This window comes from Neolamprologus multifasciatus, chromosome 9, assembly GCF_963576455.1.
Source record: "Neolamprologus multifasciatus chromosome 9, fNeoMul1.2, whole genome shotgun sequence".
Taxonomy (NCBI): domain Eukaryota; kingdom Metazoa; phylum Chordata; class Actinopteri; order Cichliformes; family Cichlidae; genus Neolamprologus; species Neolamprologus multifasciatus.
In genome coordinates this window covers 3,382,943-3,399,005 of record NC_140447.1, presented here as the reverse complement: position 1 = coordinate 3,399,005, position 16,063 = coordinate 3,382,943, and the positions used below count along the sequence as shown (strand labels likewise).

Below are 16,063 nucleotides of genomic sequence, written 5' to 3'. Positions count from 1 at the left end.
ACATCAGAGACGTTCTCAGATGGTGATTCATAAAACCTGAACCAGTAAAATGTGACAGTAGAAGGATGATGAGTGAAACTGGTTAATCTGGTGTTTGTGGCACAGAAGGTTTGACCTCCACTGTGTGACACGTGTACCCGAACAGGTGCGCTGTGTCACACGTGTGGCTCTCGGTCAAGTGTAACTCCCACAGCCGGCCTGTAGTTCAGACTCTCTGTGTTTGAGTCAGTGAAGTAAAACTAAACACTGAACGTGTTTCAGTTTGTTTACAGACGTCAGACGGTGAAAGCTTCAGCCTGACCAGGAAAGAATCTGCTTTAAATCACACTTTAAAATGAATTCCTCCTCACCTTCATGTGTTTTGTATTATTTGATCTTATACTGAAAGAGTTGATCCATCGACACATTTTAACCCTGCAACATTTCACCGTGTTAGTTTGTCATAAATTGGACTATTTTAGGATTTCAGTTCATCTTTCCAATAAAGCTGGCAGCTCTGAAACAGCTGTTCTCTCTGAGGGTGTTTTACATGTAAATAAAAGTGAAATAATTAAATGTAAGTTCTGTGAGCAGACCGTCCAGTGGAGCTCCTCAGGGCTCTGTGCTTTCACCACTTTGTTTTCTATGTTAATGAGTGTCAGAGCACGTCAGCATTAGTCCTTCAACATGGTCACAGCCACTGATGAAGGTGTTCAAATGTGGGGTTTTTAATCCAGGTTTACATTACACTTAAACAGTCTCCATGAAACTCTGCCCTCATTCATCCTGGAGATGGTAAATGGTAAATGGCCTGTATTTGTATAGCGCTTTACTAGTCCCTAAGGACCCCAAAGCGCTTTACACTACATTCAGTCATCCACCCATTCACACACTGGTGATGGCAGCTACATTGTAGCCACAGCCACCCTGGGGTGCACTGACAGAGGCGAGGCTGCCGGACACTGGCGCCACCGGGCCCTCTGACCACCACCAGTAGTCAACGGATCAAATGTCTTGCCCAAGGACACAACGATCGAGAATGTCGGAGCCGGGGCTCGAACCGGCAACCTTCCGATTACAAGGCGAACTCCCAACTCTTGAGCCACGAGATGAGATCACTCGTCTAAACCAACTAACATAAAGAATGTGATGTTTTCAAAGCGAACACGTACAAACTGTTGTTATGGATACGATTAAATTTAGGAGCGATGATTTGTGCAATCCTACATGTGTGTTCTAACATGCTTTAATGATGGTATGAGCTGAAAATAAATAACATAAAGTTAATAGTTTATCTGCAACAAAACATTTTTCACCGCTTCAGTTTTTGGTGTCGGGTTCTTTTCCACATACGGTGGTTGTTGTCATGGAAACAGTGTTTAAAGTGAAAAAGGAGGAGAACAGAGGGATGAAACTTTGACTTTGTCTTTATCTGTAAGAAAATCGGGCCTCTGATGGACGTCGGGAGTTCTTTTTTTTTTTTTTTTTTTTTTTATAAGTTAACCAGAGAAGCTTTATTAAAGCAGTTCAGTCTCAGACAGGACACACGCATCTACTAGGCACAGTACCTGCACTTTGTTCATTACAGCACATCTCCAAAGAGATTTTTTAAATAAGCGAAAAATCGTTGGTCATGACATAAGTGCTCTCTTTCTCTACAGTATCATTACTATTGATCAATAGTATCGCCATTCTTCTCCATCTACAAGGAGATAGGTAAACCCAGACCCCACCACCCATCATCCCATTGGTTCCTAATCCAAGTCTGTCTTCAAGTATTCCTGTGAGAGATGAGCTTTCCTCCTGGTCCACTTGAAGAAGGTCCTCTTTTACTTCTTCTCATAGTAGAACCATTTATCAACTGACGAGGGGACAGGCTCTTCTTTTCCACACGGGCATGTCTCACCAACAGCAGCAGTGGCCTCATCTGCAGAGCAGCAGAAAGGGCTGTCGCCAGCTGAGACACATGTGTTTTTGCAGTTCAGTTCACCAGCGCTAGCCTTTTGGGAAATGAGGGCTTTCCAGAAGTTGTGAGTGTTCTTGATTACTTCAATGGCAAAGTCCTTGTCTTTGAACTCTTCATTGAAAGCAAACTGGTTTTCTGGTTTCCCATCTGGTACTTTGTACCTCCTGAACCAGTCGACTGTGGCCTCCAGGTAGCCAGGTTTCAGGCGCCGGACATCACTGATGTTGTTAAACTCGCTGGCCTCGGGGTCATCAACATTGATTGCAATCACTTTCCAATCTGTTTCACCCTCGTCGATCATGGCCAGGATGCCGAGGACTTTCACTTTGATAACTTCACCACGGGAGCACACCTTACTGCCGATCTCACAGACATCTATGGGATCATTGTCACCGCAGCAGCCAGTGTCTCCATCTTTATGTGACGGATCTTCCCACGTCTGAGGAATGGCTCCGTAGTTCCATATGTAGCCTTTATGTGGGAAAACATTGGCAACGTAGCGCAGCTTGCCCTTCTTAACGTCCTGCTTTATTGGATTCAAGAGGTCTTTTGTAGCAATCTCCATTTTTGCATTTGTCCATCTTGGCACTTCAACAACCATGTGAAAGATGTTCTGGCCTTCGTCAGCATACATAGGTATGTCATGAAATGGTGAGATGTACTTCCCTTCAGCATTTTTGAAAAACAAGCGGTAGCTCAGGGAGTTCGGGTTTCCCCTCTCTTCTACCGAGAAGCTCATGTTGTCGTTTGGCTTTCTGTTTCACGCTGGATTTGGGTGAAGGATGGCGTCGGGAGTTCTTAACAGCAGCTCATTGTTCGTTCTGATGTTGTTTTAATTATATTTTATATTTAAGGGCCACGGGTCAGACTCCACCTGGGCCTGCCGCTCTCAGCCTCACTCTGAGGAAGCCTACAGTCTGTCACAGTGGAAACTACACCGGGAGACCCGATCCTTGGGGTGGGCCAATTTTTGTTTTAGTGTGTTTTGGGGTTTAAAAGCCACAGAGACGCGGTGCTTATAAAAAATGCATTTCAGCTGTGCTGATGCTCCTGACACGTATAAGACTGGGGAAACCTGCATTCAGCTGAAACTGAAAAACACTATGTCCAGATAAACAGAATCAACTTTTGGAGAAAAATAAAAGATTCTTCATCAGACTCTAACAACTAAAAACATGACACTTACCTTAATTGTATGGGCTACATCAAATATATTCAAGACCGACAGTAACACTTCTCACTGCTGCTAATTTTAACAAAACTAAACAAAAAGGAGGCCAAGTTATAAAGAAAAAGGCAATTCACCAAGTCTTGAAAAGTAAAACTGAAAAATAGAAATACAGAATAAAATAAAATATCCATCCAGATCTTTACAACCAACAACATAAAATCTATCTTGATTAAATGGCCTAATTTTCCAATAAATTAGCAATAATAAAGTTTAAAAAAAAGATATTCAATTTATGGACGCTCAAATTAACAGAGTGACATTAAACGCACCTCATTGCCTGCCATAGCGTTCTTTGCAGCTGCAATTCACCTCAAAGGTCGGTTAATACATCGGATTTAACTTAACCAAAGTCCCGCAATTAAAGGAAAATAAAATGTTTCTAACAAATACAATGAAGAACATTAAAATAATTCACTGTCAGTTACTGTCGCTGTGAGTTTGACGAGATTAGCTGCTTCATTTGGTTCTGCCTAAAGTTAAAGTTCTCTCAGTGATCGAGTGTTTATATGATAAGATACATGTTTAATGCAGAAAGTTGGAATTACAAGTTGGTAAGAAAGTTTTTAACAGAGGTTTAATTTAAGCTTTAAGTTCAAAGGTGAAAGAAATTTCACGTTTGATGAAGGAAGATCAAGGTTTATCAAGGCTAACAAGGACATAGGTCAAAGGTCAAAATAAGGTAAGGTGATAAAATATAATAGATATATATATAATCAATAAATAAGGTGAAAATATCAGATAAAAGGGTTTTTTGGTTATAAGGAATGAAAAGGTCAAAACAAGAGTACTGTTAAGTTAAAATTAATAGGTCAAAGGTCAGATTAAACCGGTTGAACAGAAAGGATCAGCAAAAATTAAACAAGGATGAAGGATGAGCCATGGCAGACATGCTTCCACGTCTCAGGGGGAGCTGAGGTATGTTTACAGGGTCACAGAGGTGTCTGTGTTTACATGTCCTCGCTGAGAACATGTTTCTTTCTTTCCTGATCTTTTCCTGTCTTCTGTTATTAGACCTGAGATGTGACTGCTCTGTGCTGTTGTTGTTGACTCCAGTTAATCCTACAAGACATGCTGTGTAAGTAAACAAACAACAACAGTTTGGTCTGCATTTATTCAAAGATCACATCCCCCAGACTTAGTTTAGAGGGTCCACACTGTCTACACTGTATATAGTGAAGTCTGCAAGTTTTTGAACAGTGAAATTAGTTTTGTGGCCAAATTATTCTGCAGATCATCAGAATGAAAGTTATTGGCCATGTTTTCAGAGCCCTTTTTAAAACGATGCTTTCGTGACATTGTGTGTGGGGTGGTGGTCAGGGCTATCCAGACTGACAGTGGGACATTGAATGTCACCTCTCCAGTGGGGAGGGAGCCTGAGATCGTCTAAATTGAAGTCTGATCAATAGCAAATTTAAAAAAAAAATGTTTTAAGTAAGCAAATAAGTTGGTGTTCAAAAAATCTGATTGTTTGCTTGCAGGACACCCGGAGAGATGAGTCCTTCATCACAGGTGGTCAGTGAAGATGGTCTGAAGGAAATCTTTTTAAATCTTTTTCTCCTGAATTCCTTCTGAAAACATTTGAACACAACAAATCGGTGACCCGACGTGATTTTTGGGTTGGAAAGGAGAAAAGGAGGATTGGAGAGGCTCCTGACGGAGCTGCTGTCAGACGCCAGAACTGGAGGAAACCAATTCACCCTCATAGAAGGCCTTCAAAATAAAGGTAAGCAGAGCCTGTTATATCAAAAGCTGCAAAATTGGCCATAAACCAGATTAAAATGTGAGCGGTGATGGTTACAGTTCTCTCTGTCACACTGATCGAGTGTTTATATGATAAGATACATGTTTAATGCATAAAGTTGGAATTACAAGTTAGTAAGAAGGTTTTTAACAAAGGTTGAATTTAAGCCTGAAGTTTAAAGGTGAAAGAAATTTCAAGGTTTATCAAGGCTAAGGAAATAGGTCAAAGGTTAAGATTAAGGATTAAGATGAATCAGAAAATTATGTAATGAAATGAAAATATGAGATAAAGGAATTAATAGGTCAAAGGTCAGATTAAACCGCTTGAACAGAAAGGATCGGCAAAAATTAAACAAGGATAAAGAAATAATACATTAAACAAGGAAATAAATTAAAAGTCTGAGTTAATGAGAAATTAAACAAGTTTAAATTAGGTTAAGAGTTAAATTTTAACGGAATCGGAATAACCGATTGGGGGAAAAAATGTTGCAAATCATGCAAATCATGTTGTGATCAAAGCTCTTTTAAAATAGTTTGTACGGCATAAAGAAAATCACATGTTTCAGTAGATTGTATGTTGAAAACCACTGTAGACACTGGTAGAGACCTCAAATCATTGTTACTGAGGAATTCCACCTTAAACAGTAAAGTGTTCTTTAACAGTACGACATTGATAGAGTTTGTTTGTTTGTGTGTTTGAGAGTTCAGACTGAAAGGGAGCGCACAATCGTGTGTGTGTGTGTCTGCAGCTGTTCTTTGTGTTGTTGCTGGATCGTTGCCTCAGGGGGAAAGTTGTGTGTGTGTTATGCAGACTAACAGAGACTGCAGCTGTCAGCAGACACACACACTTTCTATTCTTCAAATCAAATCACAGTGAAACATCTTCACTGACAGCTCAGCTTCAGCATCGTCTTCATGCTGTGACTGCAGCCGTTCAACTCTGTTGATCTTTAACCCAAATCATCACAACATGCAAATATAATCATCAAAATGATGTGACTGGAAGGATGCAGCAGTCTGTGCTCCACCTTTCTCCTCCACACCTGCAGGTGGAGGAGAAAGGTGGAGCACATGGATGCATGAATCTCTACAGAGTTCTTTGAATATTATCCGTCTCATCAGTTTTCAGTGAACAAAAATACTCACAGAGCCAAAATAAGCAGTTTGTATCCAACATAACTCAGCTGGACTCTGATGCTCCGTATAACAGCCACACATGAGTCTGGATTCACTCAAAGCATTGAACAAACTTTATTGTAAATGAAGCTTTTGGACATTTATTCTCTGATATTTGCTCTTCAGCTCGAGTCTCCATCAGTGGGAACATTTCCTGATTCAACTTTTCTTCTGTTCAAATCAAACTCCATGAGAATCAAAGTGTGAATCAGAGTCCTGATGATCAGATTCTATAGAAACATGGAGACTGTAGAGGATTTACACTCAATATGTTCATTTGTTCCCTTCAAGAAAAATCAATCATTCATCAAATTAAATCAGTCGTTGATCAGTTCGATTGACAGGACAGATGATCAGAGGTGTAGAGTTTTTACCTCCATCATTGTTACAGGGACCGAAGTATGGGTGGAGTTTGTGAGTGAAGGAGCAGCCAGTAAAGGAGTAGATCAGAGCTGCAGCACCTACATCATAAAAGGAGACCAGACCCTCCTCATAATCCACAAACACCCCCACCTTCTCAGGACCAGGATGAAGACAGAGGGGGAAAAGAGGTGAAGCACAAGCACTGTACTTATTTCCATTTCTCAGCCACACAGTCCAGAAACCATCCTCAGGACACAGTGTGATGTCTCCCTTCCTGTTGATCGACTCTGTGGACACTCCTAAATCCCATTTAGTCTTTCCTTTAACCTGAACCTCAAAGTAAAATCTGCCTGAAGAGAAACTCTGCTCTCCTAAAACACCAGGACATTGAGAAAATCTCTCTGGGTTGTCTGGAAGTTTCTTCCTCACATCACCACAGTACACTTGTTTTCCATCATCAGACAGGATGAGAGCAGGATGAGCTGTATCAGGATCCAGAGTCACGTCCACCTCATGCTGCTGGACCCTCTGCAGCTCTGCAGCCTCACGCAGCTTCTTCTTCATGGGTTTCCAGACTGTCTCCTCCAGTTGAGCCACAGCTCTCCCCACAGTCCCCTCATATGGTGGTGGATGAACTCTGACCTCTGTCCAGTCCTTGGTGGGTGGAGCAGCTTTCAGGGAGGAGAAGCTTTGGAGGAGGTGGAGGTGGTCTTCAGAGCGTGAGAGCTGCTCCACCTCAGAGCTTCTCTCCATCAGCTCAGAGATTTCCTGTTCCAGATCTTTGATGAGACCTTCAGCCTGTTTCTCTGTAGCTTCCTGTTTGTCTTCGATCTCCTTCATGAGCTCCTTCAGGCATCTCTCAACAGACTCCATCAGAGCCGTGAGGACCTGAACACCTTCTGCTTTCTGTCTGTCTGCAGCATCTTTACTTGTCTTCACCGACTCTGTGATCTCCTGAATCTTCAGTCGTCTCTTCTGGATCATCTGCTGAATCTCAGCCTCTGTCTTCTCCAGCTCTGCCTTCTTTCCTTCATATTCTTCTCTCAGAGGAACAAACTCATGGTTCTTGTGGTCTAAAACAGGGCAGAGCACGCAGACACATGTCTGGTCGGTCTTACAGAACAGCTCCAGGAGTTTATCGTGCTTCGTGCACATCCTGCCTTCCAGGTTCTCCACAGCATCAATCAGCTGATGTCTTTTCAGGCCTTTCAGTGTCAGATGAGGCTCCAGGTGAGTCTGACAGTAGGAGGTCTGACACACCAGGCAGGACTTCAGGGCCTTCAGTCTGGTTCCAGTGCAGACGTCACAGGGAACTTCTCCTGGTTTGGCAGCTTGTTGCTCTGAGCTGCTGCTGCTGGCTTTCTGCTGAGCTTCACGTCTGAACTGAGCAACCATCTCAGAGAACAAAGTGTTGACCCTCAGCTGAGGTCGAGTGTAGAAAGTCTCTTTACACATGGGACACTGACAGATCACATTCATGTCCCAGTGCTGACTGATGCAGGTTTTGCAGAAGTTGTGTCCACATGATGTAGTGACTGGATCAGTGAAAAAATCCAGACAGATGAAGCACAGAAACTGATCTTCAGATCTCAGATTGCTGGCAGCAGACATGTCTGCACTCTGAGGGAGAAAGAAAAGAAACATTTGATTCAAAATTCACTTTAAATTTCATTTTTAAAGAGAGAGAAACAAGCGTCAGTAGTCTGAGCAGCTTGGAGAGAAAAGCGTCTGGACTTCTTTGAGTTTCTTGAAGACGTTTCATCAGAGAAGCTTCTTCAGTTCTCAGAGTAACTGGTGGAGACCCAGCAACACACTCAGACACAAACTGGTTCATCCCAAACACAAACCTAACATCGTAGTGTCTGCTGCGTCCAGATGAACTGGATCAACGTTTGGGGATGAACATAAATACAGTCGTTAAAAAGATGTGAAATTCTGACTGTTTTACAGAAGGTCCAAGATTCATGCAGATCATTTGTATACTTGAATAAATCAGTTTGTTGGATATATTCCATCATATTCCATCCGTGAACTTCGACCTTGTTGGTGACTAAATACTTCTTATTGTCCAGATCAACGAGCCATTAATATTAAACAGTGACTGTTCCAGTAGAACTGACAGTGAGGAGGACGATGAATCATAAACCTCAGAAATGTGTTATTAACTGTTGATCCAGTATTTTAATGGCATTTATGAGAACATGTTTATTCAGAGGTGTCTGTATATTTGGTCCATTTGTGCGTCATTAAAAACTGTCCTGTTTTCTCTCACAGATACTGGAACATCACAGCTCCTCACAAACTCAGGATATGGAAGATGAACTTTTCCAGTCACTCGCTGGGATACATCATTCATGTTATTCTGGATCCTCAGAAAACATTGATTTATTTTTGTGTTTCATATATTTGTTTGTCCAAATCAAAGATTGATGTTAGTAGAGAAGAAGCCACCATGATAAAGCCTGTGTGTGAAAACGAGATCAGTGGACTTGATCAAAATCACATTTAAGGAGGAATTCTGTCCTCCAGTTTGTTTAAATAAGCTTTGGGATTAAACACCATCATCTATGTTTGTGTCTGATGTTTGATCCAGTTCAGCTTGAATATCACAGCTGATGTGTGGACATATTTAAAGCCTGATTATCAGGATGATTCAAACACATCTGTTTAAATAATGAGATTTATGTTTCCACACAAAGTTATAAAGTGCAGCATCGACTGTTTTCTGAATGATTTAGGAACATCTGTGACTCTTACAGGATACACTAAGTCAGATAATCTTTGTAAAATGTGTGAATGACTTTTTGAAGTCTACTGGTTTACAGTATCAAAGGCTTTATATCAATAAAGAATAAATAGGTGTTTTCACATCTGTAATCCTTATGATCAATCAGATCCAGAATCAATCTAATAGGAACAGGAAGTGATGAATAACCAGGAAGTGTGGAGTCAGTCTGAAGTCCAGAGCACAGACTGAGTCCACAGTCCTGAGCAGAGCCACAGTGAGACTGAAGCAGCAGCTCGATGTTCCTACAGTGGATCTGTGGTTACATGAGCAGATTTCTATGGATCCAGTGTGACTGTGATGAGTCCTGATGAAGTGAACAGAGTGAAGATTTGTGTAGAAACAGGAAGTGTGATCAGCTGCACTCACCACTGTTGCTGAGAGAAACCTGATGGACTCCAGTGAATCTTCTTTTAGAGACAAACAGGACTCGACTGCAGCTCTGCTGCTGCTCTCTCACACTTTCACTTCTGCAAAATGACGTTGAGCTTCTTGTTTTTCAGCTGTTGCTCCGCCTCTTCCTGCCTCTCCCTTTACAGGAATCAGCCGGTCTGTACTCAGTGTCTGTGTGCAGCGGGTGGGAGGAGTGAGGAGTGGTGTGTGGGTTCACACAGTTATGAGGCCTCAGGTGATCAGGAGAAACTCACCTGGATTTCCTTTTTCCACAGCAGACTGAGAGCTTCAGGTGGACCCTGAAGGAGGTCTCAGACACAGGCGGTAAAAGTACACACAGTCTGTACTGAAGTAGAAGTACTACTGTTAAAAATACTCCAAGTACTAATTCAACTTCTTTACTGAAGTAAAAGTAAAAAAGTACTATCTGAGAAATGTAAGAGAGTAAAAAGAGCTGATTGAAGAACATTTCTAACACATGTGTTTATACAAAGCTAACTGAACCATGTGCTGCATCAACGTAATAATAAAATATTATTCACTTTATTTCTAATAAATATTCCCAGCTTGAATCAGACAAGTTGAACATGAGCAGAGAAAAAGAAGGAAAATCCAAATATTCCTGTGTTCAGTTTTCTCCATTTTCAGGCCGACTGTGCCTCTAAACAGGAACATGAGCAGGAAGAGGCTGACGTGGATTCAGCAGGTGGAGGATGCCTAACATCAGCTGGAAAGATTTACTGTGACGTTTGTTTGCTGTTTTCACCTCGTGCACGAGAACATCACCAAATAAACTCGAGACAGTTTTTAATATTTTATTGTTCAAGAGCAAAAAGACTGACGGACTGTGTTTAAGGTAACCTCACAAATGTCACACATGAAATATTCAGTGTTTATTTGCTGGTGTTGTGGAAGTTTTCCACTTAAATAAAGCCTGCAGACGAGAGGTAGCTAACATTCTTTAATCCAAACACACAAAGAACAGAAACAAACAGCTTGATGGAGAGCCTACATGACCGCGGGGCAGACGGTCAGCAGAGTCTCACTGAGCCTAGCATGGCTCTCAGTTAAATACCTCCTCCAGGAACAAAGGCAGTACACAGCTGTTTCACACCTTAAGGTTCACACTCCCTTGCTACTTCCCAGAGTCCTCCAAGAGACAAAAGACTCTTCCTGTGGAGCTGTCTGCTTCCCCCAACATCCTTACTACACCCCCCACCATTTGTCTTAACGTATGAGTGTCAGACATGTTAAAATCCAGTGGCATTTTAAAATCTAGTGGTACATTTTGATGCTAATGTGTACTAATTTGGGGTAGATGACAGAAACTAAAACGGCGATGCGTTTTTTATTTTTTCAGAAAACCTGTGGCAGCGGCTCGATGAAGAAGTTGGCAGACAAACCAACAATGCAACAGCTGACTCCATCATTGAGGTCCAGCGCTACTTAGTGGAGAGAAACATTCCAAGATCAGAGGATCCTTTAACGTACTGAGGGAATAGGAAGACATCTTATCTGAACCTTTCCCACCTGGCTTTACAGTTTTTGTACCCCAGCTTCATCTGTGCCCTGTGAGCGTGTTTTCCAAAGCTGGGAAATGGTGTCAAAAAATGCAATAGACTGAATGTAAAAACATTGGATGAACTTATTTTTCTGAATAGAAATTTATAATAAACTCTGAATTACATTTAATGGATACAGTTTGGGGAATGTGCTGAAACGCTTCACGAGGCCTCATCTACACATCACTAATATTTACTAATGAAATCTATAAGTGGTCTCCTAATTAATGACATTAGGGATCATCCACCTGTTTTTGCAGTGTATGACAGCAATTACAGGAAGCTCAAACAGGAAAATGCAATAAAACAGGTGAGTCCATAAATGCATTTAGAAGTTATTTACTTAAGCAAGCATGGGAGATATCTTAATAGAATTTCTTTTCATATTAATGTAATTTTTCATCTAATTGAATACAATCTATTTGTGTATGATTGTCAGTCCAAAGAGGGGAACGTGAGGAGAAAGTACAAGGTCAGGAAGAACCATGTAAGAAAACAGACCGGGAACAGTGACAGGCAGAAACTGTTAAACTGACAAAGAGGAAAAACCTGATTTTACTCACAATCTGGAAGTTGTGTCCTCCCTATATTAAAGCTGCTAAACAGAATCTGCTAAACAAACCTGGTTGAAACATTTTTGCCCTCTTTAACAACATCCCAACATAACATTATCATTGATCGGGGAGATTGAAATTAATGATATATTTTTATGTGGTTCAGCCACAACTCTACTAAAACCTCAGCCAGTAACAGGTCGGCCAACTTTTGGACCGTCCAGTTGTCTGTATGACTGCCGCAGTACGTACATCACATTTGCACACTGTCAGTGCCAAACAGCCCTGGTGGAGTGAGGAGCTGTAAAGAGAAGCAGATGCTCTGTTTATATTCTACAAATGTTTTAAGCTTGTTTCAAAGATTCTGTGCAGCAGCTTTAAATGTTTTCCAAAAGCACACAGACACTTATCAGTGTTTCTCACACTTTTTACAGTGTGGACCACCTGAGAAAATGTGAAGCTCTCCTAAGGACCACTATGAAAGCATGAAAGTCATAAATCTTACAACACAAAATTATTATTATTAAATTAGTAAAATTAGTGTCTGCAGTAAAGATTTTTTCATACATGGTATACATTCTACCACAGGCAAAGTTGCCTCCATTTTTATCGTTTTTATTAATATTTTGTAATAATTTATTTGTAATAATTTATTGTTTTGGGAGTATTTTTTATGTATCCTTATTATATTATACATACACATTAAAAGTGAATCTCTGTCCAAAAAATGCACTCAGTTTACCTTTCACTCACTATGAGCATCATTCATTATTCTCTCCCAGTAATTAAGGTTAGGATATGTATTTTTTCTATTCCAATCCATTCTTCTTTTGCAGCATTTAAATAACCTTGATCAGATTTAATGGTTTTGTTACAGACTTTTCAAAAAAGTGTTTTTCTTTTCTTTCACAAATGTGGGAGTAAATTGTGTTAAAATGTACAAAACAGTGATGTCATGTTTTGTGATGAGGACCCAGGCACAGAGAGACTTGATGAATTTAAGAATCTTATGATTTAATAAAGAAATTTGCAGACTTGCACAGAGATGGTAAAATTATGATGACTGATAACGGAGATGAGGACAGGGAGGAACAGGGGTTTAAATGCACCAAAGTGACAGTCAGAGAGAACTCGGGACAACATTTAAGGATGCAGGGACTGACAGAGACAGGTTTATCTTGCCTGGCTGGGCAGCTCTCTGGGTGCTCAGCACCCCCAAAGCTCTGATCCTAGAATCGCCCCTGCTGGATCACCCCTGTTTGAAATGATATGATATACGACTGTCAGTGAAGCAGCAAACTTTGTGAAAAAACCCAACACTTCACATTCTCTAAACCAGGGGTCTCGAACTCCAGTCCTCGAGGGCCGCTGTCCTGAAGCTTTTCCATGTGTCTCTGTTGCAACACGCCTGAATACAATTAGTAGGTCATTAGCAAGACTATAGAACGTGACTGCATGCTGAGGTGGTGATTCAGCCATTGGATTCATGTTACAGCAGCATGAGTGAATGAACATGGTGCAATAAAAGTACTTTTAGAAGTATATTTTTCCAAACACTTACATTAACTTAAATTTACTTGAGTAGGGTTAGGGGTTGCCCCTTCAGCATGCAGTCAAGTTCTATACTCTTGCTAATTTTACTCATTTTACTCAGGCGTGTTGCAACAGGGACACATGGAAAAGCTTCAGGACAGCGGCCCTCGAGGACTGGAGTTCGAGACCCTCTAAACGTTTGGCCACAGCTGTAGATGACACTATCAGTGCTCGTTCACTTTTCTGGGGAGGATCCAAGATGGCAGAGTGACTAGCAACCTTACTGCAGGGGTCCGAACGTTTTTGGTTTTCTTTTGTCCTGAAACTGTGAAATTATAAAAAGCAATAACCGTTTTTTGTGCACGTCAACCAACTACAGAAGAACTAACAGGACACCAACTCTACCGTAATTATTCCATCTTTTTTTTGATAACTGTCCTGTGAGTACGTACATCCGCTTCAAGGAAGGCTTCTCTGAAAAGATCTCCAAGGAGACCCATTTGGCGGAGGCAGACTCAAAGTTGTGTAAAACACAGTGGGGTGAATCTGTTTTCTTTAGTAATGGTACGTCTCAGCTGGAGTGAGGATTTTATTTAATAGGTTTCTGGGAAATGTCATAGACTGTGAAAGTGATTCTGATGGTCACTGGCTGATGGTAGTGTCAGAGATTAATGGTTCTAACTACATTTTGTTGTGCGTGTATGGTTATACTAATAGAGCTCAGAACAAGAAACTTTTAACCTTCCTCTGTGAAAACAGGAGCAATGGAAGATAAGCTAATTTTGTTGACAAGGTTATTGTGGGAGGAGACTGTAGCTCCCGATCCCGCTTTAGACCGTTTTCCATCTAGGACTTCATGTCTCAGTTTTGATGAAAGTATTCTTAATTTGGTCAACACAGTCAGTCTGTGTGACTATTGGAGGCTGAATAATCCTTCTGTGTCTCTGTATACTTGGTTTCATTCATCTAACAATGGTTCCAGAATTGATTACTGGTTAATCTCTGACAGTTTGATCAACGACATCTCCAAGTGGGAAATCTCAGCTTCCTCTCTAAGTGATCACTGTTTGATTTCCTTGTCCACCTCATTAACCAAGGTGAAACATCCTTATTTGGAAATTTATCAACAGCCTTCTGCATAATGACAACTTCTGCCTTGAAGTGAGAAATCTAATGGCCCAAATCAACAAATGGGAATGGTTTAAATTCCAAGTTAAACAGATGGCAATTCAAATGAGCAAATCCACTGCTAAAGAGAAAAGACAGGAGCAACAAACAATTATTGAGAGAATTAACAGGTTATGCTGCAAACAGGATTTATCACTGGACAAACAAATACATCTAAACAAGTTTTAAACTCAAGTGGGCAAACTGTTCTTAGAGAAAGCTAACGGCGCCTATGTTCGTTCAAGAGCCTGATGGGTTGAAGAGGGTGAGAAAAACTCTTCCTGCTTCTTTAACCCTCTGGGGTCGCCAGACATGCCGGCGCGTCAAAAATCACATGACCAATTTAAGACAACACAGGTACAAGATGCAGTAAGTCAGAGTTTAGCGTGTCTGTGTCTGTCAGTGTCGTGTCCAGAGCATGGAGGCGCTACCAGGAGACAGGCCAGTACATCAGGAGACGTGGAGGCCGTAGGAGGGCAACAACTCAGCAGCAAGACCACTACCTCCGCCTTTGTGCACGGAGGAACAGGAGGAGCCCTGCCAGAGCCCTGCAAAATTGCTGTCCAAATTCAGGGGAAAGATGATTCATAGGATCCTCGACGGCCGGGTAGGACGGAACTGAGCAGCTGTGAAACTGGACAGCCTTCCAGCTTCAAGTCCGCCCTCACTTCTGTTTTTGTCCGCTCACTAACGCCAAAGCGCAAAAAATGAAAAATGGACTGAGAAATGTTGCTCGTACGTTAGGCTCATCAGAGCCAGTCATATGCAGGTAAAATAATCGACCCTAAACTACACACATTTAGGAATTACTTAGCTAATTCAACGGATAATGTCACTGACTGAATGATTGCTGGTCATTCGTACACATTCACCATATTATATAAAATAAACCAAATGTCCTTGAAACTGAGAGGAGAACATGTTCTATTTATTTCTTATCATTCATTGGATCCTGTAACATATTTGTGTGCATAGAACAGCAGTAAAAATGCTGAAGCTGAAACAAGTAACACAACAAGCTTAGTTACACAGATGAAGTGTGGAAAATATAAGTCACAGCGCATTAGTGTATTTTACGTAAGCCTAAAAATCAGAATAATGCTTGGATCCCTTAAAATAAATGAAATCATGCTCTTCCACTGTTTGAATTGAATGACTTTTTGAAGTCTACTGGTTTACAGTATCAAAGGCTTTATATCAATAAAGAATAAATAGGTGTTTTCACGTCTGTAATCCTTATGATCAATCAGATCCAGAATCAATCTAATAGGAACAGGAAGTGATGAATAACCAGGAAGTGTGGAGTCAGTCTGAAGTCCAGAGCACAGCCTGAGTCCACAGTCCTGAGCAGAGCCACAGTGAGACTGAAGCAGCAGCTCGATGTTCCTACAGTGGATCTGTGGTTACATGAGCAGATTTCTATGGATCCAGTGTGACTGTGATGAGTCCTGATGAAGTGAACAGAGTGAAGATTTGTGTAGAAACAGGAAGTGTGATCAGCTGCACTCACCACTGTTGCTGAGAGAAACCTGATGGACTCCAGTGGATCTTCTTTTAGAGACAAACAGGACTCGACTGCAGCTCTGCTGCTGCTCTCTCTCACTTTCACTTCTG

General features: G+C 41.2%; 1 protein-coding gene, 1 long non-coding RNA gene and 1 pseudogene across 3 annotated transcripts in view; all 3 read right to left on the bottom strand.

The window, feature by feature from the left end:
* Nucleotides 1-16,063, bottom strand: part of LOC146510790 (uncharacterized) — a 360,605-nt gene that overhangs the window by 335,961 nt on the left and 8,581 nt on the right. The window lies entirely within an intron of this gene.
* On the bottom strand, nucleotides 1,479-2,734 carry LOC146510792 (inorganic pyrophosphatase-like). The gene has a single exon (XM_085172714.1). The coding sequence runs from the start codon at nucleotides 2,682-2,684 to the stop codon at nucleotides 1,809-1,811; it is 876 nt and encodes a 291-aa protein (XP_085028840.1). The 5' UTR covers nucleotides 2,685-2,734; the 3' UTR covers nucleotides 1,479-1,808.
* LOC146510791 (E3 ubiquitin-protein ligase TRIM21-like) lies at nucleotides 6,144-9,799 on the bottom strand (annotated as a pseudogene). The gene is made up of 2 exons (XR_014876072.1): nucleotides 9,610-9,799; nucleotides 6,144-8,075 (listed from the first exon to the last, which is right to left on the bottom strand). The product of XR_014876072.1 is annotated as an E3 ubiquitin-protein ligase TRIM21-like (transcript).

What these genes read in the sequence shown, in the direction of transcription:
- LOC146510792 (XM_085172714.1), bottom strand. Translation starts at nt 2,684, where the DNA reads ATGAGCTTCTCGGTAGAAGAGAGGGGAAACCCGAACTCCCTGAGCTAC.